The sequence below is a fragment of the Colletotrichum scovillei genome (genome assembly GCF_011075155.1).
Source record: "Colletotrichum scovillei strain TJNH1 chromosome Unknown Contig00008, whole genome shotgun sequence".
Taxonomy (NCBI): Eukaryota; Fungi; Ascomycota; class Sordariomycetes; order Glomerellales; family Glomerellaceae; genus Colletotrichum; species Colletotrichum scovillei.
The window spans coordinates 584690-609669 of record NW_023336266.1 but is presented as its reverse complement, the minus strand read 5'-3'; the positions used below and the strand labels follow the sequence as shown (position 1 = coordinate 609669).

The 24980-nt window shown below is 50.2% G+C and overlaps 8 protein-coding genes across 8 annotated transcripts; 3 read left to right on the top strand and 5 right to left on the bottom strand.

Annotated features, from left to right (window-relative positions):
• Positions 1 to 2751: 2751 nt before the first annotated feature.
• Positions 2752 to 4803, bottom strand: HER10_EVM0002092 (isocitrate dehydrogenase subunit 1). The gene is made up of 3 exons (XM_035471818.1): positions 4586 to 4803; positions 3233 to 4242; positions 2752 to 3174 (listed from the first exon to the last, which is right to left on the bottom strand). Exons 1-3 carry the CDS (start codon positions 4616 to 4618, stop codon positions 3090 to 3092), a joined length of 1128 nt encoding a protein of 375 aa, XP_035330472.1. The 5' UTR covers positions 4619 to 4803; the 3' UTR covers positions 2752 to 3089.
• Positions 4804 to 5837: 1034 nt separating this feature from the next.
• On the bottom strand, positions 5838 to 7126 carry HER10_EVM0012654 (uncharacterized protein; the record flags this gene model as incomplete). Its single annotated transcript, XM_035482046.1, has 4 exons — positions 5838 to 5941; positions 6007 to 6480; positions 6572 to 6768; positions 6831 to 7126. The coding sequence occupies 4 exons, from the start codon at positions 7124 to 7126 to the stop codon at positions 5838 to 5840; spliced, it is 1071 nt and encodes a 356-aa protein (XP_035331070.1).
• Positions 7127 to 9465: 2339 nt separating this feature from the next.
• HER10_EVM0003385 (methyltransferase domain-containing protein) lies at positions 9466 to 11149 on the bottom strand. The gene has a single exon (XM_035473063.1). It carries the CDS (start codon positions 10887 to 10889, stop codon positions 9657 to 9659), a length of 1233 nt encoding a protein of 410 aa, XP_035330543.1. The 5' UTR covers positions 10890 to 11149; the 3' UTR covers positions 9466 to 9656.
• Positions 11150 to 13744: 2595 nt separating this feature from the next.
• On the bottom strand, positions 13745 to 14968 carry HER10_EVM0002965 (uncharacterized protein; the record flags this gene model as incomplete). Its single annotated transcript, XM_035472656.1, has 2 exons — positions 13745 to 14315; positions 14448 to 14968. 2 exons carry the CDS (start codon positions 14966 to 14968, stop codon positions 13745 to 13747), a joined length of 1092 nt encoding a protein of 363 aa, XP_035330519.1.
• A 1783-nt stretch (positions 14969 to 16751) lies between these two features.
• HER10_EVM0000062 (uncharacterized protein) lies at positions 16752 to 17273 on the top strand (the record flags this gene model as incomplete). Its single annotated transcript, XM_035469857.1, has 2 exons — positions 16752 to 16809; positions 16981 to 17273. 2 exons carry the CDS (start codon positions 16752 to 16754, stop codon positions 17271 to 17273), a joined length of 351 nt encoding a protein of 116 aa, XP_035330335.1.
• Positions 17274 to 17833: 560 nt separating this feature from the next.
• HER10_EVM0006765 (aldo/keto reductase) lies at positions 17834 to 19104 on the top strand (the record flags this gene model as incomplete). The annotated part of the gene is made up of 4 exons (XM_035476342.1): positions 17834 to 17998; positions 18058 to 18235; positions 18304 to 18714; positions 18773 to 19104. 4 exons carry the CDS (start codon positions 17834 to 17836, stop codon positions 19102 to 19104), a joined length of 1086 nt encoding a protein of 361 aa, XP_035330747.1.
• Positions 19105 to 20108: 1004 nt separating this feature from the next.
• HER10_EVM0003321 (carboxylesterase) lies at positions 20109 to 21972 on the top strand (the record flags this gene model as incomplete). The annotated part of the gene is made up of 3 exons (XM_035473002.1): positions 20109 to 20803; positions 20868 to 21129; positions 21187 to 21972. The coding sequence occupies 3 exons, from the start codon at positions 20109 to 20111 to the stop codon at positions 21970 to 21972; spliced, it is 1743 nt and encodes a 580-aa protein (XP_035330536.1).
• A 452-nt stretch (positions 21973 to 22424) lies between these two features.
• On the bottom strand, positions 22425 to 23561 carry HER10_EVM0011557 (pectate lyase; the record flags this gene model as incomplete). The annotated part of the gene is made up of 3 exons (XM_035480985.1): positions 22425 to 22561; positions 22626 to 23031; positions 23094 to 23561. The coding sequence occupies 3 exons, from the start codon at positions 23559 to 23561 to the stop codon at positions 22425 to 22427; spliced, it is 1011 nt and encodes a 336-aa protein (XP_035331007.1).
• Positions 23562 to 24980: the final 1419 nt, after the last annotated feature.

Sequence of the window (24980 nt, the reverse complement as noted above, 5' to 3'; positions counted from 1 at the left end):
CAAGGCCTGTCCTGCGAGACGGGCCATTGCTGCATCTTCATTTTTGAGATGCACGCGCAGTGCATACTCTGCTCGAGATGAAGTAAATTCAATGCATACTTTGAGATGTTCCGAGGCTGAACTGATTATCTCGGCTCGAGGTCGGTGGATATATGCGCTCTCTCCGCTGACTTTCCTGTGTGACAAAGCCGGCATGGACAGATGCCTCCATGCAGCAAAGGGCTTTTCCAAGGGGGCGTGTGAGATTCGGTGTTGCAGACTGTGCTTCCGTCGAAACTGCCCTGCCTCGCAAGGATAGTCTGCCAGATCTGGGTTCTGGATACCGACATATCGCGCTCATGCTGGGTGACTGGGTGCCGGTTCCCATGATTCTGTTTCTGTTTCTGATCCGGCGGAGCATCTGCGATCGATCGTACAGAGATCTACCAGAGGGATCCAGAATTACGGCCGTCTTCGATTCCCGAGAATCGCTTACACAAATTGGGTGGCTGAAACTCGGCCAATGGGGACCTGTGTGGTTGACTTCCGCGGACCCTGTACGATTTCACCCTGATGCGGCGCTTCGAGATCAGTGTGGCCTGTTTTGTTGTTTCTCATGAGTAAAAGTGAGGCAAGATGGAGGCGATTTGCGATTGTGTTGCTTCTTCGTCGACTGCGTCTTCTGAAGATGTCGGGTCGAGGATTCTGTAAAGTCCGGTGATATGGTTTAGTAGGTTTGTCATAGGAGCACAGTAAACCACATACAATGAGGGAAAAGGGATCAAGACTCAAGAACCTCGTACAGGACTGTGTGACTCTTTCAGTGAGTTGTAAGAGGAAGTCAATTGCCCTCTGAAGCCATAGACAAAATCGCAAGTCGCACAAAAGAGGGTGAAGCTCGTCAGAGATGACATGCTGTCTCAGCTTCAACCCGTCCTACGATCTCAGATGTCTCTCATCCTGCCAAAGTGGTGACAAAATAGGATGCTAGTCAACAACATTTCAACGCCCCCTTATCTGCTCATGTTCTTTCCTTTTTCTCATTATTTCTGCTATCACTTTTCTGTGTATATCCACTAGAGAATACTCTTTCAAGACAAAAAAGGAACAGATTTAATGAAAAAGAGAAAACAGGGATAGAAACAATAGAATGGAAGAAATCAAGAAAAGAGCTAGGAAGTATATCAATAGAGCGGCAAGCGATCTTGTCACCCGCTTGCGTGCATCTCCAACCCCCCTCTTACGCCCCAGCCAGGTAGCCCCGGGGTGGATGCAAATTGTCACCAGAGATTACTGAACCCCTCGGTGCGAGATGTGACACAAGACACTATGAGCGTAATCTGGGTCTATCCAGGAGCCTGGCTGCTAGATCGGTCGTGTGCGATTGACTGTCTCTAGATGGCTGATCGTCAGACGTGAGCTGTTATTTTTGGGTTTGCAAATTAAGCTTGTTAGACATGAGATGAATGGACTATCGATCTTGTCCTCATTGACTCAAATAGGGAAGTTATACGTACTGGCACTAGGAGGCTTCCAATGTGTACAGAGATTTTGTCTAGCGAGAGTGGTCGCGAGGAGCTGAAATACTGGCCAAGTGCGCATCTGTGAAGCTTGCTTGGCTCAGGCATTGACAAGGACCGGTGTTTTTCTCTGGAGCTTTGTCAACCTTCAGCTCGCTTTTGCAAAAACCTACGGTGAAGTATGGCTATGGCTTTCTTGTCAATTGTATGATATTTTTCCTGCCCTGAACTGAAACGCATTCTGCTACATCACTCCTCAAGTTCTGAGGCTAATAGATTACCTCGTCGCACAACTTGCTAGCATTACTTGCCATGATTTCTTGCCATGATCTCTTGCTCATGAACAGACTTAGGGGACCAGCGATGCTTGTAGAAAATATTCAAAATCTGAACAAAACAACGTGAACCTCGTGGTTTGTCGAGAGCAAAAGAAACTTCTGGGCAGCAATCTTCTGGTTGCAGATACCAGAAAACTTACTTTAGTTGCTATTGTCGGCTTGGCTGTCTACAATTAACAATGACTCAGACAACTCAAGAGTATCTCTTGAGTTAACAATTATTACCACTCAACTCAATTAGACACCGACTCTCAGTTTTTGATAGCAATCAGTCCCGCTACGCGATTGCACCTAACCTTCAACACAAAGTGACACTACAAAACTGACACATTTGCAACGCCAGACAGGAAAACACACGACTAAACTGCTCCCAAAGACTCCTCGTTGCTGTGACAAGAGCGACGAAGTTGTCTCTTATCCCCAACCGACCCACATTCTTCACTCATCTTCAAGACTGAAGAAAGCGTATCGCATCCAAAAGGCTTAACCTCGGCAAAACGAAAAAGCCCACCAACCAAACGGCCGAGACATCGGCGCCCGAGCACCACCTCGGATTGCCGATGTTATCCGAGTCAGTACGCCGCCAGCCCTCCGAGCCGAAGCCAAACTCACGTCCGAGGCCATGAAGCCAGTACGCCCGTTGATTGGTCTGTCAAGTGTGCAGATGCCCCATGCATGAGGCGAGGCTGAGAACTTCATGAAAACGATGCCGTTTTGTTCGGCGCAAGGCTATGTATACTCCGAGCAACGTCGGTGATAGTAGATACCTGATGACAATGCGAAACTAGTTTGAGGGGATACGAGTCGTCGAATAGCAGCGTGGGCATTCGTCATCAACAGATAATGGACGAAGTTTAGAATCCGGGGCAATTGCCACCTTGAACATATAAAAGAGAGCACATGGTGCCAGTGGAGTTTGGTAAGGTCTTGTTCAAACAACGAAAAAGGAACTCATATGCTTTGCGTGACTCCTATGCTACGTACAACTGGTACAACTACAATCTCCCAGCAAGACCGAGCCTTCCTCCCAGTGTCCAAAACAGAAATCTATTCCTCCGCTTGTTTATGCAATTCGACCGCGTCGGTGGTATCTATCTCCGTCCCAGTCTCGCCTCATTTCGAGTCTAATCGCGTTGTCGGGGGAAAAGGTAGGTAAATAGGGGAGCGTTTTGAGGAAGGTGGGAAGCCGCCCGCTGTGGTTGGTTTTATCGTATAGCTACAGGGATGGTGGTTTGTGTGTCTGTAGCTGTATTTACAAGGTATCCATCTTGTCGAGGATGGCCTTGGTGAACTGGTGGGTGGTGGCCTCACCGCCCATGTCACGGGTGCGGACCTGGCTGTTGGGTTGTTAGCAGCTATTCTCATTGCAATCCCAGGAGAGATGAAAGAACTTACCCCTCGGCAATGACGCCGTAGATGGCCTGGGAGATGCGGTTGGCGTGGTCATCGAGACCAAGGTGACGGAGAAGCATGGCACCGGACAGGATCAGAGCAGTGGGGTTGGCCTGGTCCTTGCCCTTGATGTCGAGACCGACGTGACGGCAACCGGGCTCGAAGACAGCAACATCACGGCCCATGTTGCAGCCGGGAACGATACCAGCACCACCGACGAGGGCAGCGCCAATGTTGGACAGAATGCCACCGTACAGGTTGGGCATGACCATGACATCGAACTGCTGGGGCTTGCTAACAGCCTGCATGGAGGCGTTGTCGACAATCATGTCGTTGACCTCGAGGGTGGGGTAGTCGTTGGCGACACGGTGGAAGGTGGAGCGGAAGAGACCGTCAGCCAACTTCATGATGTTGGCCTTGTGGATGCAGGTGACCTTCTTGCGGTTGTTGGCCAGAGCGAAGTTGAAGGCGAACTTGGCGATGCGCTCAGACTTGGCGCGGGTGATGATCTTGAGGGACTCGACGACACCGGGGACGGACTGGTGCTCGAGGCCAGAGTACTCACCCTCGGTGTTCTCACGGATGATGGCGAGGTCGACACCCTCATGGCGGGTCTGGTAGCCGGGGATGTTCTTGATGAGGGAGATGGAGGCGTAGATGTCGAGCTCCTGGCGCATGGCGACGTTGAAGGACTGGTGGCCGGAGCGCTCAATGGGGGTGTGGAGGATACCCTTGAGGCCGAGCTTGTTGCGGCGGAGGGAGGCGACGGACTCGCGGAAGAGGTCCTCAGTCTTCTCGGGGGTGGTGGTGTTGAGACCAGAGACCTCGACTTGCTCCCACTCAATGGGGACGTTGTCGGCCTTGAAGATGGTCTTGACGCTCTCGGCGACCTCGGCACCGATACCGTCACCAGGGATCAACGTGACCGTGTACTTGCCGCCAAACTTGGTGGGCTTGAAGATGTCAGAGCCGACCGTGGCGTAGGCGCGCGCGGGCTGCGCGGTGCGCAGAATCTGCGTGGGGGAGGATTGTTAGCCATTTGTCCGTGGGTTATCGTGGCATATCTGGCTGCATGTGTGGCCATTTTCTGGTGCCCGTGTGCTTTGTGTGCTTGTGAATATGTCTGCTTCTCGTGTATTCCTTTCAAAATCTTTCATCCTGGCCGACGTCGTCATGTTCTCTGCGTTATCTATCGGGTTGCAATTTGGTGTTTGTTGTTGTTGTTTCTCCCCCCTCTTACATCGCAGCCTTGCCTCTGCGATCACGATGCACAGACACAAACCGAGAAAAAAACCACGTCGCGGCTTGCACAGCGGAAAAGGGACTCAATTGAGAGTTGGCAAAGAGGCGACGTACCTGCGCAGTGCGGGCGGATCCTCGGGAAAGCATCGTGACGGTCGTTGGTGCCTCGTGAGGGTATTCGCGGAGCAATAGATGTTGTTCGGGGTCGGAGGAGTTGGGGAGTGGAAGAATTCAGAAAAAGAGTGGAATTCGAGAAAGGCAGAGTTGCTGGCAGTCAAATGCCGCAAGAACAAGGTACCACGGCGACAGACGGGACGGTAACTGGGAACGGTACACGGTCAAAGCACAGACCGAAGGTGGCAGGCACTGACTGAGGCAGGCTTTTTTTTTTTTCGCTCCTGCTATTTCTCGGCTGGCCGTCGTGCTTTCCGTTCTTTCTCTCCAACGCCTGCGCAGGTGGGGCACCGTGGGGATTCCGTAAGTGGCTGGTCTCCAGTTCTCTGCTGTTTTCATTCGTCTGAATGGCTGGAATGGGCCATTAGACCCGCTTTATTCTTTTCCGGGCGGTCGGAAGAATGGAAGGCGACATCCGCGGGAAAGAGAGAATGCGCAGTGCCCGCGCCTGCTTCAATGTTCAGCCAGTGCAGCAGTTCTGTCACTCGGGAAGGGAAGGAACCAAACGTGGGGCACCTTGCTCTTTTCGGTCTTAGCGCCTCTATTCTCTAGTCTTCGCGGTTGAGCCTCGGATCTGGACTCACAGCATCCCACGACGTCACGTGTCTCAATTCAATTGTCACCGGCTCGTTCTCATCTTTGGGTTCTCAACTCACATTGGCCTCTCAATGAACGCTCATATGTAGCCTCATGTGTTGATTTGAGGCTTCATCTCATCAGCAATCATAATTCTCATACGGGCGTTTTCGGTCAACGTCGGCTATCTCACATCTCCAATGAGCCGCGCCTGCCCATCCTTTCCGGAGAAACCCCCGCCAGCCCACCTATCCACTCCTTTTGTGAGACCGCCAAGTCGGTCTTAGGCCTCTCTGGCCGTATCTGCGATGTTGCGACTTCACTCGGCCGAGCCTAATCTTTACTCACGACAATACGGATATCAGCAGAATGAAACCCGCGGTGATATCTTGACAAGGTCGATTTTAGCTTGCAATGTGATTCAATTTCGTCAAAATCAGAAAAAAAACAGACCTAGCGTTTGGCTGGCATTCTCAATCGAAGATTGCTATGGCTGCGAAATCGCGGAGATATCCTCCCCAAAGCATCACAACGGCTAGCCCAGCCAGCCTTTACATTGCAAATGAATGTGGTGAGTCCCGTACAAGAGAAGCGAGTACGGCCCTTTCCCGACAGCTTAATCCAGAATGTCGATGCCATTGTAACCAGATGCTTCGACTCCCCACTCGAAGCAGTCTGCAAACAAGCGTCCGCCATCGCTTTTACCCAAAGGAGCTCCACCTATGATTTATCTCAGAATCAGCCAATGTGCCGGCTTCGCCGTCCTGCACGTAGAGGGTACTTACAGTCCATATTCTCGATAGACAAGATGCGCTGCTGGCACAGCGCCTCGTTGAGTCCGTCTACTTTATCCTCAATGATGTCTTGAACGGTCTTGCCCGCAGGACAAGCAATGGTGTTGTTTCTCGGCTTGATCCAGAAGTGAATCATGCCGACATCGTACAGCCTTGTATTGTTCAACGCATCGTCGACCTGGCGGTTATAACTCGTGAAATAGTGTCCGTCCTTTCCACGTGAAACGTCCTTGACGAACTGATCGGCCCCTTGCTGTCGGATCATCCTGATGGACTGTTCGCAGAAATCCTTAACAATTGCTTTCACAGGCAGGTATGTCGGCCGGTAATCCTTGGTGTTCCAGCATTCTCCTCTTCCATTTTCCAGTACCCCTTGTTGCTGGTATTGATACTCGAACTTTGCGATTCCGCAGCCCTCGTAATTCATGTTAATCTTTTCATGCATCCAGAACTCATCGCCGCGGCCTATCGAGATACCGTCAGTGTTGCTCATCTAGGCGATGGCATGAGGCCGTAATAGGGCGTAAAGTAAGCTGATGGGGTCAGATTCACTTACACGAACCCGCGTTGCGCAAAGTGCTAAAGACTTGCACGCAACTTCCTTGACAATTGTCGCCCGTCTGTACCCAGTCGAAGGTGACTTTTCTAGCTCTGTCTATTTTGGCCTGATTGCCACCGAAGACGCCAGTCCATGGCCCCTCCGACCAAGCTCCTCCCGTCTTGGCTAATGTGCGGCACATCTGGTTGAGTATACTGCGACGTGTTTGCTTCAGTATACTCATTGAGCACTATGATCAGGGGACAGGGTATCTTACGGCCACCAATTGTAATAGTAGACTTGCCATTTGTCCGGGCAGGTGATGTTATAGATGGGAGGGTCATCCAAGTCTGAGAGTGAGACATCATCCATGCCGTTCATTCCCACTACGTCAGCCATGCTGTTCTCCCCGTAGTAGGCGTCGATGTCCTCTTGAGTGATGACGAAAGTCTTCGTCGGAGCTGCGGGCTTTGCGGCTTCGGGGAGATCGACATCGACAACAGTCGTTGGGGAGGCCTGGGCGGTGCCGAGCACAGCGGCGAGCGCCCATAGTAGGCTCAAGATGGCCAGCATTGTGGGCGAGGTCAATATCCTGTGTGATGAGAGAGGCGCGTAATGAGAAGTGTGATGCTTGAAACCGAGAATGAAAATCTCTGGTCGATCAAGTACTTGAGGATGGGTATCTGGCGACTGTGATGAATCTGAATGATTGAAAAGTTGAAGAGCAGAAGCCATTATAAAGTTGGTCTTGTCATTGCCCCTTTTATCTCCGGCTGCATCGTCTCGAAAACACCAGCAACGCTTCAACATCGCCAATCATCGTCAACCATTGCGGACTCAGGAGATATCGTCCCTGATGATCTGTGATACTACAAAAACGCTGGATACGATAACAAAGTTCCTCGAGGTGGTAAGAGCGAAAGTTTTCAAACAAGACGTTCTCTTTTGCCACTTCAAAGCTCGTCCCACCATTGAAAGAGAATCCAATAGGGATGCACGCCTTTCGTTCCGTGTCGTTCTAGTGTCACCGCAAACAAGGCCCTCGTCTAGAGCTCAAGACATCTCATCCCGCGGTCAAACTTGAGATCGCAATCAAACCTCCGATGAGACAAAATTGGATAATATCCAGGCTACATCAAAGCAAACAAATGGTGTTCATCTGACCTGGGATGGCCAACACACAGCCACATCAGGAGGCACGGCATGGTACTGCATACCATGAATTCATGACTGCCATCCAACATTTAGAAATCCATCTCGCGTGACCTCAGTTATTCGGATCACCGAATCGTTACCAGGTCCGGAACTGACGGCCGCTCGGGATTCTCGAGCCGGGCCGTCACAGCTCAGGTCTGGAGCCCGACTGGATGACTATAGATTTAGTTCCAGCTCCAAGGTTCTTTCCCGAGTTCCAGAGTTATGGTATTTCCAGCTCGCACATCGCTTACCGTGACATCAAATGAGCTGAAGGCAATACACCTTGGAGTGAGATTCCACCAAAATTTTGCTATTGAGGAAAGATAGCATAAAGCGTGAAAGAGCAAAGTTCCGACGAAGTCGTCATACATTGTACAATGAATACCTCTGGAACCACCGAGAATGATACACGCTAAGCTGTAGTTAGACATCACGATGGCAGTGTTGCGGACATCATGCGAAAGCGGCATGGTCATTGTGATATCAGGCAACCATTTTCCACGATCCCACGTTTGTTTCACGCCATGATATCCTGAGAACCTCAAGGGGACGAGTCGGAATTAACCCAATGCCTTGTCTCGCTTATTTCTTTGGCTCAAGGATGACTATTCTTAGGCGCCCGTGAAAGAGAACAGCAGATTTTGAGCAACTATCGTGGCATTTACTACAATTTCTTAGGTGACATGTGACCTCGATCAAGAGCACCAAAGCACCCAGCCGCATCTGTGTATCTGGCACAAGGCACCGCGGAAATCTCTTCATGGTTCCGATCTATGATGTGTGGTCCATTGTGTTCGAGGCGACTGTCCTCGTCCCGGATACCCGCAGGAACCCGTCTCGTCACCGCCACAAGCTGAATTCCCCGGGCTTTTCTCCGCTAGGTAACACTAGGAATTTTCTACCAGTGAAGCGAGTGGACATAGTACCACTTGACTGTATTATCTCTTAGCTCTCGTTGATGTCAGACTTCAAAGGTGAGGCTATAGAGATTAGAAATCCAACCCCCCAAGCGACAGTTGCAAAGGAAAGCCTGGAAGTACGCTTGCGTTCTACTAAATGCAGATGGAATGAAAACATTTGTATCAGGTGCCAGGTTGACTGGTGAACAACATGAGCAACCTAATGCAGATGTTAATTAGCTCGGCAAAAGCTTGTCGAACATCCACATTCCAGGTTGTATCGTAAAGAGCCCGCTACACTAACATCACGATCGACCACATAGACGGTGCCGTCATCAGTCTATAATCGAATTGCAAGTACAGTGCTAGTTCTGGAGCTTCTGATACTGAGTCGAACTGCCGCAATCATGAAGTTGAACCCGAGACACATGAGTCCAGTAGTACTCAGACAGCGCCAAACGTGGTCAGACATCATCAACTCGAAAGCTATGACGGTCAGGGTTGAAGTCGACTGGCCTCTCCTATTGGGGGCCTGTGTTACGCGATATGGTGGCCAGTCAGGCCAGGAGTCCTAGCCGTGACTCCCTCCCCCTTAGGCTAGCTGTTCCCAGGTTTCTTCACATCGCACTGAGTTAGTTGCACAGCCATACCGAAACTTTCCGATTTTCCAAATCGTCTCCTATGATTGCGTTGTTGCATCGTCACTCAATAATACTACAAGGATGAAGTTCCTGTTCTAATTCGAGTTGTATTTCATGACCGTTAGAAGTTGGAGTCTCAGTCAGTGCAGGGTCAGACGTTTTGGATCTTCATAGTATCGTTACGATTTCTCATAATCTATGGTCTACTATGGATCCAGCAATTAAGTTTCAAAAGCATGTATGTTACGTTTTCGAGATGACCATTGAGAGCGTGGGCCCGCCCTTCGCCACGCTGCCAAATGGCACTAAAATCAATGCCATGCCATTTGAATGAATATTCCGACTCCCCAAGAGCCTCAACAACAATCACTGCTTCTGCGCAATGATCCTATAACTCGTCGTCACCAACCGCATGGTATCCATCTTGACAAAGGCCTGCCCATCCAGACAAAGCCGGTTGATGAGCGTCTTGAAGTGGGGCGGCAGCAAGTGAACCTTGACCAGACCAAGAATAACCTGTCGCAAACTGCGAAAGTAGACGTCGGCCTTGTCGATGAGTGGCGCCTGTAGCCCATCTATGCTCGCGTTGTCCGACTTCAAAATGGCGAAACCAGCATCTTTCAAGGCTTTTTCAAAAGTTTCGGGCGTCGGTGTCCCCACAGCTCCGATCAATGGCTTTGTCCGCCGCATCAACTCCGCGTGCTCCGGGTTCGTCGCATCGTACGCCGGCAGACTTACCCAATCCAGCAACGAAATCTTGGCGCCGGGCTTCAGGACGCGGCGCAGCTCGCTGAATAATTTCGGGAGGTCTTTACACAGGCTGAGCGCCTGGATCTGGTAGAATGCGTCAAAGGAGTTGTCCTTGAAGGGCAGCGGCAGCTCGTTCATGTCCTGAATCGTGAAGCTGTTTTGCAGACCCATCTGCTCGGTGAACTCCCTGGCCTGGGCGATCTGGTTCGGGTCGATGTTTAGACCGGTGACCACGGCGCCGGTGACAGCCGCTATGTGGGCCGCGACTCTTCCACGGCCGCATCCGAGGTCCAGGACCCTGTCTCCCGGTTTCAGATCAATGTCCTGGGCGATCGACTCCTCGTACAGCATCTGGTTATCGAGAACGGACGCCTTCTTGTCCATCAAGGGAGGGATGTACATCTTCTCCACGTCGCCCAGCGCGCAGAGGTGATTCAGGACTCCGTAGTAAGCTTGCAGACAGTCGCCGACTTTGGCCTTGTAATCCGGGCCGAGCGTCTTGAGCATTTGCTCCTCATCTGCCCAGTCAAGGCTGTAAATGACATAAGATGCCATGAAATCGTCGACTTGTTTTGGCGTCAAGTCGAGGAGGTACTTGAATGACTTCCAGAACGTCTTAGACCGCTTAGGCGATGCTGTGCGGTTGATATCATGTTTCGCGCTGTTGTTGCTGTGATCGCTGTTGCTGCGGCCAAGATGCAGGCCATGCTTCTTTTTCCACGATGCCTGACTGGTGGGCTTCAACGTTGAGACGTCATCTGAGGTCTCGCTGGGGCGGGGGCTCGTATCACCGATTTGAGGTATTGTTGTCGCCGATGGCGGTTGCGCAATCGCTGCCGCTGCTGACATGACTGCTAGTGGAATGACAGATGACGTGCGGCTGTAGGGAATTCAGAGGCCTTGTGGTTCTATCCGTAGGTAAGAGGTAAGACGACTAACAGATGAGTAGAAATCAAGAGAGGCAGGAAGACAAGCAAGCTGGGTATCACAGTGTGCATCCAAGAAATGATGGAGAGGCGAAAGGGGAGCAGGTGATGGGAGACCCAAAGTCCTTTATACATAGTACTGTCATTTCTTTACTCGTCCGTTTGGCATTCGATCAATCATCAATGACCAAATGGCAAACCACCCAGTCAAACAACGGAGAAAGATCTGACGGAGCCGCAAACCGGATTGCTTTCTAATCTCTCGTGACGCTGCTCGGGATGGACGGAGGTATGTCCGAAGATTCCGACTGGGTCCAACAATCACCAGACCACTCACAAAGGACGGGAGCTCCAGCGCTGGGGCTAGCAGCCAGCCCATCATCAGCTAATAACACAAGGGGCCGGAAAAAGCAGCGCCTTGGGAAGCTCCGAGCACATCAAAATAGAGGGAGACGTAAGGGAAAACCCGCGGGCAGCGGACACAGCGGACGGACTTGACCCCTGGCTCACGCGCTGAGTCATCTCCGGGGCCGCCTGATACTTCGATAAAGAACTTGTCCTGCGGTGCGGCGTGTGTAACTGTAAAGGTCCTGCCCTTGTCTAGACTCTACCGCATTGCAACAACGTCCGCCGTTGCATCGCATTCTGCGCCTCTCTCCTATTTGCCCTTGTCCATTGGCTCCTCTGTCCCGCTGTTTTCCATTCGTTGCGTGTGTGTATTTGTTGCATTTCGACGTCATTGTGGCGCTCTCTGCATGGCTTCCAAAATTTTGTTGTTCTCTTTACCGGCTTACTCCCGGTGGATTATTATCAAAGCCCAAATCCTCCCTGCTTAGCCCCAGTTTAAACCACTTTATTAAGCACGTTCGGCATGGCACGCGGATCCGGCGTTCGTCGCGATAGGGCTGATGTGGCTGGAGCTGTGTGGTTAAAGCGGACATGAAGCACCGGTGAAAGGGCGAGGGCGCCAGAGGTCATTGCGTCCACTTGTGTTTCGCCATGTGTGGCTCAGTAGTTGCTCCGAAGTGTGGTTACGTCGTGGACTCATCACCAGCGATGAAATGTGATAAGTGTGTGAGCTGTCAATACGGTGAAACTGCTCCATGGATCAAAGAGTACATGCTACTCAACATTAATTAAGCTACATCATGTCATCTGCTGCCGCACACATCATCCAACCGTCGTAATTTTTGACCTTTAAACTACAAATAGCCTCAGCTTGGTATCAGGCACTGCCTTGCTCTCATAGAAATGTGGCCTGGAGCGTTCCGCATATTGCTGTAGCCCATCAGTTTATTCAAAGTATGCCTTGTTATTCTCAGGGCTTACCTCGTCCCATACGTTCGGGTGCCAGAGGCTCAGGAAGACTTGTTGAGTTGCTAGGCTTTTCTGCGGCGGCCTCTTCATTTCATGCAGTCGTCCGTACCAGGAGTGGCGTTGCCTGTCTCATGTCTAATTGTTGGAGTCCAAGCTCAAAGTCAACCCAACTAATCCACTATCAGGACCGGTTGGGAGAGCCAATCATGGCTATCGACAGCACTCGACCTCGGATCGCGACTTCACTTTGATACCTATCCTACCTTGATTGCATGCGATGATTCATACGGATGCTATAAGGACACGCAAACAAGATTTTTATGCAAGGACTAATGGGTGATTCATGTCTTAGATTGAGGACTTATTCCGCATGTCGGAGGTGTGATAAGGTGCCTAGGTCACGGACCAACACATCTCCTGACATAATAGCGCATGCCCTTTTGGCTGTTATTCCTCGATACAACGCTTGCATCAATAGGGGTCATTCGCCTCTGGACAACTCGCCGAGAAAAAAAAAACCACTTGTCGCTCTTTGCCATTCTCGAGTGACTTACTCAATTCTTGTTTCGGATATCAACATAATGTTCTGACTGTTCCGCCGTCTGTAAAATGTTGGAGACCGGTCCTCATGAACGGCCGCCACATTTCTGCTGAAGAGTTTTTTCATGCTTCTATTGAGCCTCAGAGAATCATTCTTGGAGCGACAGGCGACGTTACAATGTTAACATAAGGTACAGGGGGTATGTTCACTTTTGCTCGCCATCTGTAATTTGACCCAAGATGAAGAAGTCTCTCTCCAATAGGGCTCTTGATCAGATACTTTTAGCTCGGGAATATTGTAAAACGTCATATTACGGTAAAGTTTGCTGCATGACGTTGAGTTACGAAGCCTCTCTTCGAACTGAGTCTGCTCATAAGCTGTTGAGATGTGCCACCACCCCCATCTGTCCGGGCCCAATGACTCGACTCGTGTTGGTGTTATGGTAGCATACGGATAATACTTGATTGATGGAAGTAGTTAGTCGTTCTACCAGAGAACCACCCAACTACCGTTCAAGGGCTTAAGTGCCTCTAGCAAAATCAAATGTCCGTTTACTCACATCATGTACTAAGAAATGAGGCGTTGAGACAAACTTAAAAGCAAAATAAGGGAGTTTTTGCTTAGCTTACTACTTTGACTACCTATAATTGACCGCATTCACTGGCTAGCTTATATCACAATCTTGTGCGAACCGCCATTTGAATGTTGGAACATTTACCGGCTTCCCACACTAGACTTCGTAAGTACATGTAGCAAAACCAAAGCAGCACCAATGGTCGAACGTGTTGAGTACATCACCGCTGTCACGTCAATTATCTCGAGACTGCATTGAGCCTACATGTAATCACCTTTACATTTGGAAACAAATTGAAAGGAGATGTTCTGCATTAGATGATATGACCAACGGCGTGCTGAGGAAATCACACGTCGGGAAGGTATTCACCGTGTTTGTCATACCTCTTTCTCCCATTCGCATATCCAATCCTGTCGAACGAGTTGAGGTAAGACCTTGGATCCGGCCATCTCGGCTTTCTGTTCAGTTGAATATTCTGAAACTCTATGGACATCGTTGGTCTCGTCCTCGATAATGCAAGCACGTGCTCCAGGTAAGGCTTGCGAAGCCGACCATCATAAGCGTAGAGCACAACCTTCTTGAGCTTCGGAGCCCAGCTGGGCTGTCTCGCTAGCTCATCAAAGAATTCCTCGTGCACAAAGAGAGTTTTATTCGCAGCTTCGCCGGTTATCTGCAAGTGCTTCAGTCCTGGACAATGTCGACAGAATGCGATCAAAGATCTGTGACCCAATTGGGCGGTAGCCCGCAATTTGATAGATCGAAGATTAGGGCACGCTGCCGCCAGCTTCACAATATGGTCGTCCGTTAAGTCTCTGGCGTGATTATCGGGATGATAGCCGTCGTCCAAGTGAAGAAATTCAATGTGCCACAGGTTACGACAAACTTTGGGGAAAGAGATGAGGTCGTCGATGATTTTGCTGGGGACAATGGTAAGCAGATGCAGTGCTATTGAGTCAAGCGGTGCAATAAGTATTAAAGCAAATCTGACTTCTTCTATAACCGAAACAGCCGAGGGTAGATGGGATATGCATCATTAGATATTAACTTACGGTGTCAGTTGCGTTTCGGTTCCGAAGACAATTTCTCTTGTCGAAGATCCCAGCCAGTTCAGATGATCCATTTCCCAACTCCGATTACCGTTGAAAAGGATACCCTTGGTGCCCTTCTGAGTGTCTGGGCGCCTGATACGCTTCAACTGCTGGATTGATGATGCTCTTGATTGTGACGGCTGGGACTCAGACGGAATAGTGACTGTCTGAGGCACTAGATCAGGTAAGACCACTTTGTCCGTCATCACTAAGTCGATGATATCGTCTCCTTCCTCAGGTGGAGTCTGCGAGTTCGTCGGTGTTGTTGTTGTCATTGAAGAGGCTGGCGGTGTGGTCGATTGTGAGATTGGCGCGGGTTCTACATCTTGAGGTGCTTCTGGCGTCTTTGGCGTCTTTGGCGCCTTTGGCTGGACTTTGATAGCGCGGGCTAGAGCTTCATTTCTGTCTACCTTCACGAAGAAGGCTGCAACAGAGCCAGACTTCTTCGCTGCGGAAGACTTTGCTGTCCGAATTGGAGGCATCTCAAGCGGTTAGTATGAAAGATCAAAGAGATAATCACGGCGAGGAATAGGATGGGAAAGCAGAAATGGTCAGAGAAGAAGGGGGGTCGAGTTATTAGGTAAGGTTTCGTGAAAAGTGGAGGATGACTCGCTGGCACAACAACGATAGATGAAGTAGTATTGTCGTCTACCTAGTCTAGGACAGCGATTGAGGGGCATGTGACAAAATGCCACGTTCAATTATTGCTGCAGCTCTGCATTGAGAAAAATGCGGCAAAGAGAAATGACATGACATCCTTTTTGCCTTATTGTTCTGGTGACAGGTTGCAGAATGGCTCGTTACTAGTAGCTAGTTGTCAGAGCCAGAGTAGTACAACGTAAGGCCCCGCAGAGTTGCCGACGCATTATTACCGATTTAGCAGGGGGGGATCTAACAACAGAGCTCTCGCCATTTCCCTACAATGCCAGATTCGAGGTGAGAAGCAGAAATGTTGGTAATAAAGATATCGTGTTCTGACTGTCATTGCAATGCTGCATGAAATCAACATTGACGCGAGAGTGGGCCAGGTACTGATTTCTAGCGCTGATACGGCTAGTATGACGGTGAAGTGTTTTCCGTTCGCTTTGTACATATGCTGAGCAATGGCAACTGGCATTGGAAACGAGTCGGTCAGGACCTACTAAGTCCACTGACCAGCTATGGTGTTTTTCAATATGAGATAGCTTTGCGAAAAGGCGTGCGAGTACAGATAAAATTAGGCAAAGTTGAGCCCGAAGTTGAGACCTACGATGGGCTCCATGCTATTACACTTCGTTCCGGGCTCCAAGACAAGTTCATTAGTCTACAGTCGCTGCTGCCCTGACGTGAGGTGAGGTTTGACTACCATCGCTTAGTTTACAGAGCCTATGTCTTTTTGAAGAAGTGACCTTTACACGCGGACGAATCTTGGTCACAAAAGCCGAGGCCTGGCTCGGTATCCATTTCAGCTGGTGTGACGCCTCGTAGCAGACATATTTTGACGCATGCCATTAGGAGATGATATCTGCTGTGGGAGGAATTGTGTACGTTATCCCAATAGTTAGCTGTTTGCAAGTGTGATCCTGAACGGAGTAGTCCGAATGCTGCGGTTTCGATGTGCGCAGGTCCTGGTCACTGAAACAGCGTACCTATCTTTATCCCTAGTAACAAAGCTAATTTGAGCTCCACGACCTTCTACGAGAGTTTCATATGGATGTTCCAATGAAACTACTGGATACTCCATGACAAGCGGATCATAGCATGTCATCTTCACGACGATCAGACCGACCTATAACTTCGCATGGATCTCCCTGAGCCCCACAAGGTGACTATGTGACGGTGTAGCGTGTCAGACAGGTCAAAGGAAGCATTTTGCGATACCGAATACGTAAAACAGGGCTATGTATCCCGTTGACAGTGACGCCGAGAAAATATTGGATGACAGACTAGGATCTCCTGAATCATGCCATGAGTCAACCTCGAATTTGCAAAAGTTCTGGAACATTAGGATGGTCACGAAATTGTAGAAACCCGCTCAAGGACAAGTCCGGCATCTAGAGTTGAGATAAATATGGCCATCACTTTCCTTGATTCAAGGGAAAATGTGTCGTTCGTCCCTTGATTCAACTGACATCCACATTATGCCCATTCTGTCTGGTACAGAACCTCACTGTCAAGTACGATCGCAGAGCCATATTTTGTATCATCTCGTTAGCACTTACCAGATCATTCATTTTCCCTTATCAAATACTCACTTGCCTCGTCCACCTCTTTCCATCCCTCAAAATGCGGCTTATCACTTTGACAGCTTGCCTAACGCTCCTTTCGAGCCGGGTATTTGCCCGTAAGTACCCAAGCCTTCTATCTGCAGCAAGCGTCGGATTAGTGTCCCTGTCAGCTGGAGCAGGGAAAGCAACTATTACTTGGTACCTGACTTGCTCGAACCCATTCTTGTGGCCCATGAGAATCGCGCAGATACAAACTTTGGATCAGACAAAACTAATGAAGCTTCTAGAAAGTTGTAACAACGGTCGAGGGTTTTGTAAAGGCGGACGATGCGAGCCTAATAACGACCCGAGCGGCGCTGGCCCATTTGTCGGTAACTTCAAGGAATGTCAGACCGGGAACGGACGATCTCAAGTCGACGACTTTATCTTGGGAGGTGGTGATCAGGATGCTCAAGTCAACGCTGGCGCTGCTTGTAACAATGGTAGAGGAACCTGCAGCGCTCGCGGTGCTTGCGAACCTAACAATGACCCCAGTGGCGCTGGACCATTTGTGGGAACTTTTGAGGAGTGCTTCAGTTAGAGATGCTAACATCTTCCCCCAATACAAGACAGCTTTCAATTGTCTGACAGTATGGCCCTTGCCAATAACCACAGCCCCAAGCGAGACGGATACGACAATGTGTTGCCAGTCTTCCTGGTCGACGGCGGAGTTTATATATCCTAACTTCCTAAGTCCGGCTCGTAATGAGGGGCTGAGGAGCTTATTCAGGACCAGTCATCAAAATCAATGCCCATGAGCTCAAGCTCAGCTCAAGAGCTAATTCCGATTCACTAATGCTCTGATGGTCAGCAAGCTGCACCAGTTGGTGGGCTCAAAGAGGTAGGCCAGTGATCAGCGCAGTGCGGGGTAGCTCTTCGCCTCTCGGTTCCATCACTGACCCGCGCTGTGACCGCTCCAAAGTATGTCGCGATCGGGCTTGATGACGTTTGTGCTGCCAACGTAGCTATTTAGACCATCTCTCTGCCCTTCAAGACCTTCCACAGTTTTTCAGTCAATCAATTGTCTGCCAGCCGGTCTCAGCAGATCATATTCACCCGTACAACGACTTATTCATCAAGAATTCAGCACAACTCGTAGTCATGTCATCTAAGGAGCTCCCAGCACGCCTGAGGGAGAGTATCGAGAGCACCAAGGTCGAGTACCGCCAGCTCGGAAAGTCCGGATTGCGTGTTTCAGTTCCCATCTTTGGCTGCATGAGTTTTGGAGACTCTCAGTCCATCGACTGGGCTCTCAATGAGGACGAGGTATACTGAACGGCTATCTCACGATCCTTGACCAGCGTGGCTAAGAATGTAATACGTAGGCACTTCCTCTTCTGAAGGCGGCTTATGATCGGGGGTTGAATACTTGGGATACCGCCAACGCATACTCGAATGGCGCATCTGAGCGGACGATTGCGAAGGCCCTGAAGAAATACAACATCCCCCGCGAAAAGGTGGTCATTTTGACCAAGTGTTTCTTTGCTGTCGGTGAAGAGCCTGGTATGTGACTTGGTACCTGATGCTGTGACAATCATGGTCGCATTGCTGACGACCTGCCCACTTTGTAGAGACTCGTCACTTCAACTACCGCGAGGAGATCAACAAATCGAAGGACTACCAAAACCAGTGGGGTTTGTCCAGAGCTTCTATCTTCAATCAGGTAGAGGCATCGTTGAAGAGGCTGGACACTCCGTACATCGACCTTCTTCAGATCCACAGATTCGATCCCAGAACACCCGTAGAGGAGACGATGAAGGCGCTGCACGACTTGGTGCAGACGGGGAAAGTTCGGTACATCGGTGCCAGCAGCATGTGGGGTACTCAATTTGCCCAGATGCAGTTCATTGCTGAGAAAAATGGCTGGACAAAGTTCGTGAGCATGCAGAATCATTACAATCTGTTGTATCGCGAAGAAGAAAGAGAGATGAACCGATTCTGTAACGACACCGGAGTCGGACTCATTCCGTGGGCTCCTCTTTGTAAGTCAATGACCTTCACATTCAGGTTCAGCTCACGCTAATTGGTGACATCAACTAGGTCGTGGTCACCTAGCCCGACCACCCAAGGACTTCGGCTCCACCTCCCGCAGCAAGACCGAGAAGGAGGGTCAGCCCGGAAGCCATGGAACGGTGGAGCCGGACTTGACCATCATCAAGCGAGTTCAGGAGATCGCGGAGAAGCGGGACTGGCCCATGTCCCACGTGGCTCTTGCATGGATCAACAAACGAATTACGAGCCCCATCATCGGCTTTAGCAGCGTTGAGAGAATCGACCAAGCAATCACTGCCGACGGCAAAGTTCTGACCGATGAGGAAGAGAAGTACCTTGAAGAACTGTATCAACCCAAGGCCATCTCGGGACATGCGTAAGTTGGCCGCGGGGAAGGATCTAGCTAGGTACTTTAGCCATTGAACAACAATTAAAGTAGAGCCAATCGGATCTTTCTTCAATTTTCCTCCAAATGATTCTGCATACCATCAAAAGTACACAAGTTGGCCAGCATCTCCCCGAAAGTGGGCAATTATTAACTCTTCCAAGACATTGACGAAGCTTCGATTAAGCGATCAGTGGTCCCCGAGATCTGTCTCCCAGTACTGCCTTGAATTACGGTCCCGAACACGAATTCGGAGGTATGAAGATTCGGACCCCAGATTGGCTGAAGCGGTCTTCGTCTGATCTCCCTCAAATCCTTGCAACACAGACCGTCGCAGAACATGAATTTTCGCCTGATTCGGCGACAGGACCCTAACCAAGACGACCTCCAACGTAGCCGATGCAGCCTGGTCAGGCCGATTTAAGCTCTTGTTGTTCTTCCCACCCTCTTACATTACACTATTCATCCATCCAGCGTCGTATCCCAAGTCGCAGCCATCTGAAAGCATAATCGCTTGACACCTGCCGACCCATCATATGCGATCTCGCCGCCAAGGGTGGAAAGAAACGTGCTTCCACCGATAGGATCGAGTCGTAAGGAGAGCAACTTGTTGTTACTGAGAGGTTCAACGAGCAGCCCACAACCTTGACAGACTGTCAAAATATAGGAACACTTCCGTTTCGGGCGATGCGATGCGAAAGACAACCCACAGTATCCGCCATATCGCTACCTCCCGCGCGGCGCTACCTGGTTCATCTGGAATTAAGCTCATTGGACAAACCAAGACGGTACCGATGGGATCTTGGTTCATCGATCGTAATGAAGTCATTGCCTTTCTATCCATCCCGAAGCCGAGCACCGGCCGGGATGGCTCTCGCGCCATATATCGATCCGAAGCCGCCGCTGCAACCCCATTTGTATTGATGAACTTGTCTAAGTGGAATGTTGAGAACAACTGGATGAGCTTTTCCCGGTTCTTTCTTACTTTGCTACGTTATCATGATTCTCTCGACACTGGTCTTCGTCTCTCTATGTGCTCAGACATGGGCTGCACCGCAGCAAGGGGGTGGCGGAACCCCTCGAGTCACCATCAAGGCACCGAAAGCAAATCTGAAAGGCACAACGAAAGGATTTCTCGGAGCCAAGGCTGGAGAAGTTGAATCATTCAATGGAATCCCCTTTGCAAAACCTCCCATTGGGGAGTTGAGGTTCAAGCCGCCGGTACGGCTTACCGAAGCCATGGGCGAAGTCGATGCCACCACGGAACAACCAGAGTCATGCCCGCAGTTCATCCTACAACCAGACTTTGGCTCGCCTCTCATCCCTCCAGACCTTCTCGACAAGGTTCTTAATCTGCCGATTCTAAAGAACCTGGCCGTTGGGCAAGAAGACTGTCTCACTATTAATGTGCAACGCCCCGCCGGAACCAAAGAGGGAGATAAGCTGCCGGTGATGTATTGGATCTTTGGCGGTGGGTTCGAACTAGGCAGCACCTCCATGTACAACGGAGCTGGACTTATCGCAGAAGGCATGTCTACCGGCAAGCCATTTGTTTTCGTGGCAGTTAACTACCGTGTGGGTGCTTGGGGATTCATGCCAGGCAAGGACCTCATGCAGGAAGGCAGCTCTAACGCTGGTCTTCTGGACCAAAGAATGGGTCTAGAATGGGTCCAGGACAACATTGCTAGCTTTGGGTAGGTCTCAAAGTCCTCTGAAACAAAATGACAAAGACAAAGATGCTGACTACTTGTCTTCTAGTGGCGACCCGGACAAGGTTACTCTATGGGGAGAGTCGGCCGGTGCTATATCGATCTTCAGTCAACTCTCGCTATACAACGGCAACATCACACGCAATGGCAAGGCTCTCTTTCGCGGCGCCATAATGAACTCCGGATCTGCTGTTCCGACTGATCCAATGGACTCTCCTAAAGCCACACAGGTTTATGACAAGGTCTTGTCTGCTGCCGGATGCGATGGAGCACCTGATCGATTAAAATGCCTGCGAGATCTTTCTTACGATGTGAGGCTACCTAGTGTACCTCTAACTCTGAATGTTGTGTCTGACATATGCGGCTAGGACATGCGCAAAGCTGCAAATTCCGTACCAGGTCTTCTGAGTTACAGCTCAGTGGCTCTTTCCTACCTCCCGAGACCTGACGGGAAGAACATTGTGTCAAGCCCAGAGGTATTTGCTACTTCTGGGAAGCTCCCCAAGGTACCCTTCATTCTAGGAGACCAAGAAGATGAGGGCACCCTTTTCGCTTTGTTCCAACCGAATATCACCAGGACTCGAGAAGTTGAAGAGTATCTTGGCGAACTCTACTTCAACAATGCTTCCCCACAGCAAATCAAAGACCTAGTAGGCACTTACGCTGCCCGCCCCTCTGAAGGATCGCCGTTCAGAACCGCAGGATTCAACGAAGTTCGGCCTCAATTCAAGAGACTAGCTGCTATCTTGGGTGACACGGTTTTCACCCTTACCCGTCGAGCTGTGTTCAACATCTCCCAAACAGTCCAGCCAGAAGTGAACACCTGGAGCTACCTCGCTAGTTACGACTACGGTACTCCTGTCCTCGGAACATTCCACGGATCGGATCTCCTCCAGGTATTTTATGGGATCAAGCCGAACTACGCTGCTGCGGCGACGCGGGCGTACTACTTCAACTTTGCTTACAACCTCGACCCCAATGACTCCTCTGGTGGCACGGGGAAGGCGAAGGTGAAGTTGATCGATTGGCCTAAGTGGAGAGACGGAAACAAGATGCTGCACATGATGGCCAAGAGTGCGGATTTGATAGATGATGATTTCCGACAGGACAGTTTCAACTTCTTGCTGAATAATGTAGAGAAGTTACGCTTCTAGTTTTGTGGGAGATGGTACGGTTCGTCTCGGGCCTGGAGCTGGCTTCTACGGTACTGAAGTTTGGGGGTTGGAAAGACATGGTCCTTCACGGTATCACCACTGGCATTTGTGTTACGTGCACCTAAGGCGCCGCTCTTATCAATTAAAAGTCGACTGAACCAGTTCTCTACAATTTTATGCCGATTACTGTTCCATGAGGATGGATGTAGTCGCCCTGACCGCCCCCATAGCCATCTCAGTGTCAGTGTGGCCAATGCGGTTGTCGTCTGATTACGACTTGCGATGACACAAACGTCCGTCTAAGCTCAAAGAACCGGGTTGATGCGATCTGTCGCACAAGATCTCGCGCCAGCATAAAAATAGCCAGATAACACGAATTTTATCTGATTTCCTTGGATAGTACTCTGTCTACTTATAGGGCTCTCTCACTCTATCGGCTCTAGTAAGGTACTCTAAATCCGGCCAATTCCTGCGCCAAGTTTGACAATGGGTGCTACCAAAGGAAGAGGAGTGAGCTTGAACTGGTATGGCGCCTTGTAGAAGGTGCCCTTCTGGGTAATGTTGACACCAGCTTTTCCCCAATCATTGGCTATTATCATGTTAGCATATCCCAAGATAATCACGAACAAGTGACAGGCCAAGCAAATACATACGTGCACCAAGATTAGCAAAGCCATCCAATTCCTCGTCACCACAGACACAAGTATTTGGAGAATCATCGGGGATTACGAGGCCGTAAGTGCTGAGCGCCTCACGGGTGTTTCCGCGGAAGACGTTGCCCTCGACGAGAACCTGGTTATCGGAGCGAGAGTGGATGGCCTGATAGAGGAAATCTTCGTAGAGGTTGCTGTAGATATGCTGGTGTCCGAAGCGACCTGCAGGCCCGCGAGTGCCTTCGTTCTTCCAATAATTGTGGTGGTATGTAACGTGAAGATGGCCAAAGTCGAGGTCGCGGAATGTGGCATCGTTCCCAACGAGGGATGATTTCCAGTGGTCGTGGAAGTAGTTCCAGGAAACAGTGATCCAGTCCGAGGCACGAATAATATCGACTTGACCGTCCTGTTTGATTGAAGTTAGCAACATTTCCAATCAGGAAGCCCATGCGGGAAAGGTCCACTTACATAGAAGTCCGGGCCTTTGGTAATATCTGAGGTGAATTCGTTGTGATCTACCCAGACCCTAGTAGAGTTACGGATCGTAATGCAGTCATTGTCCAAGATGTGGCTGATCTTGAGATTCTGCAAGATGACGTTCGTTGCGTTGTAGACATTGAGACCCTTGCCGGTAATATGTGCTGTGTTCTTGTAGCCAACCAAGCTCTTGTTGGATCCGACGTTGAGGCGTGCAGGCAAGACGAATTCGCCCTTCAGGACCACAATCTTGGGATCACTGCCTGCCACCGCGGTCTGAAGCTCGGGAACACTTGAGACTGTTACAGTTGGGCCTCCTTTGCCTCCGGTAGTCTTGCCAATTGGGTTGTCTTTGGCGAAGCCTTCGACTTCCCAAGAGGCAAGGCCGAGCCAATCGAGGGGATTGGCAGTGGTTAAGCCTAGGAAGGCGCAGAAAACTACCGAGACGCTGACTCTCATGGTGGTAATTATCTTGAGAAGGAACCGGGACCGGAAAGAAGACACAGAGGGGAGAAAAACCAGTACTGACGACAGACTGCGTGATCTACAAGAATGGCTCGTTGACTGGAAGGCCAGTGCCTGGTCCTACTTATACACAATCTATTGCATCCATGAGCTCACGGTCTGTTAGTCAATCAGCAACCCTCAAACCCCGAACCGAGCCTTGAGCCGGGTCCCAAGCTACTGGATCTGCAGCTATTCCGCGATTCTATGAATGTCATGAGCATTTTCTACGAGCATGCGGAGAACCCTGCATGCCTTGCAGAAATTGCAGAAGCTATCACCAATGATAGTCAATCAAGATACCAGGTCGAGCATCTTGGCCAAGCCACGCAAACACGGGAAGACCATGCCAAGATCCGGCTAGCGATGGCGCTCCGCTGCCAGTGGTGGAAAATGAAGACTCCGGGTCATGATGGGATGCGGCAGAAATGGCACGGGATGTTGCAGAGCATTTGTCTCTTCAGAAAGACAAGATGTTGGACGCAGCCAAGGATGACTACAACTGCTGAAGATCAAGCGAAATGGAAAGCATTTTGCCTAAGGTGACGGTGTGTGATGGGGATTATTAGAGGATATCTGCAGGTGCAATAGGGCAGGCTGCAGGGTCAGGTAAGCAATGCAGTTGGCTGGTGTTAAAGCCTAATCTGCGGAAAATGGGGTAAACCTTGCTCAATGCACCAAACATACTTGACATTGGTTAAGTCCATCATCCCGTGGAATAAGCTTATGGACTTCCCGAAAGTCAAAAAGAGACTCTATGTGGCACCGATCGGGAACAACATCAATCATACAAGGTCCTTTGTGTCGAGTGTCGGTCGCAGGGAGAAAGCAGCCGTGTACGAATAGCTTATACACTTCTTGCATTGCCCAGAGTAATACTCGCGTCTTGCTGTCCCATATCTGAAGCCCAAGCATTTGAATATTACTCCGGGGGCTAGAGAACCATTACCCCTCACGAAATGCACAAGATGCAGGGCGCATATGCAATGCCGCGGCGCCCAGGCTAAATCATCCTGTGAAATTCATGTATGCGGAGCTGGGTCTCGTCCGGAAAGGCTCTCAGACTCAATCGTCCTTTCATTCTTTGGGTTCGGAGGCGTTCGGGAATCCAAGCCACGCGGAGCCCTTGTCCAGATTCTTCCATGAACCACGTTGTCGAGTGACACTGCGTCTAGTCGACCTACTCCTCTTAACTGACTTGCTCATTTCTCCAGGAAGTGGGTCAAACATCTCTCAATGCTGGTCGAGCTCAAGAATCCGGTTGATCCTCTATCAGCCCATCATCATGATATCTCAACGATTTCTAGGAGAGTCTCGGAGGCTCCTGAGACAACTCACCTGTTGTTTTAAAAGGGTTATTCCATGCATTCTTTC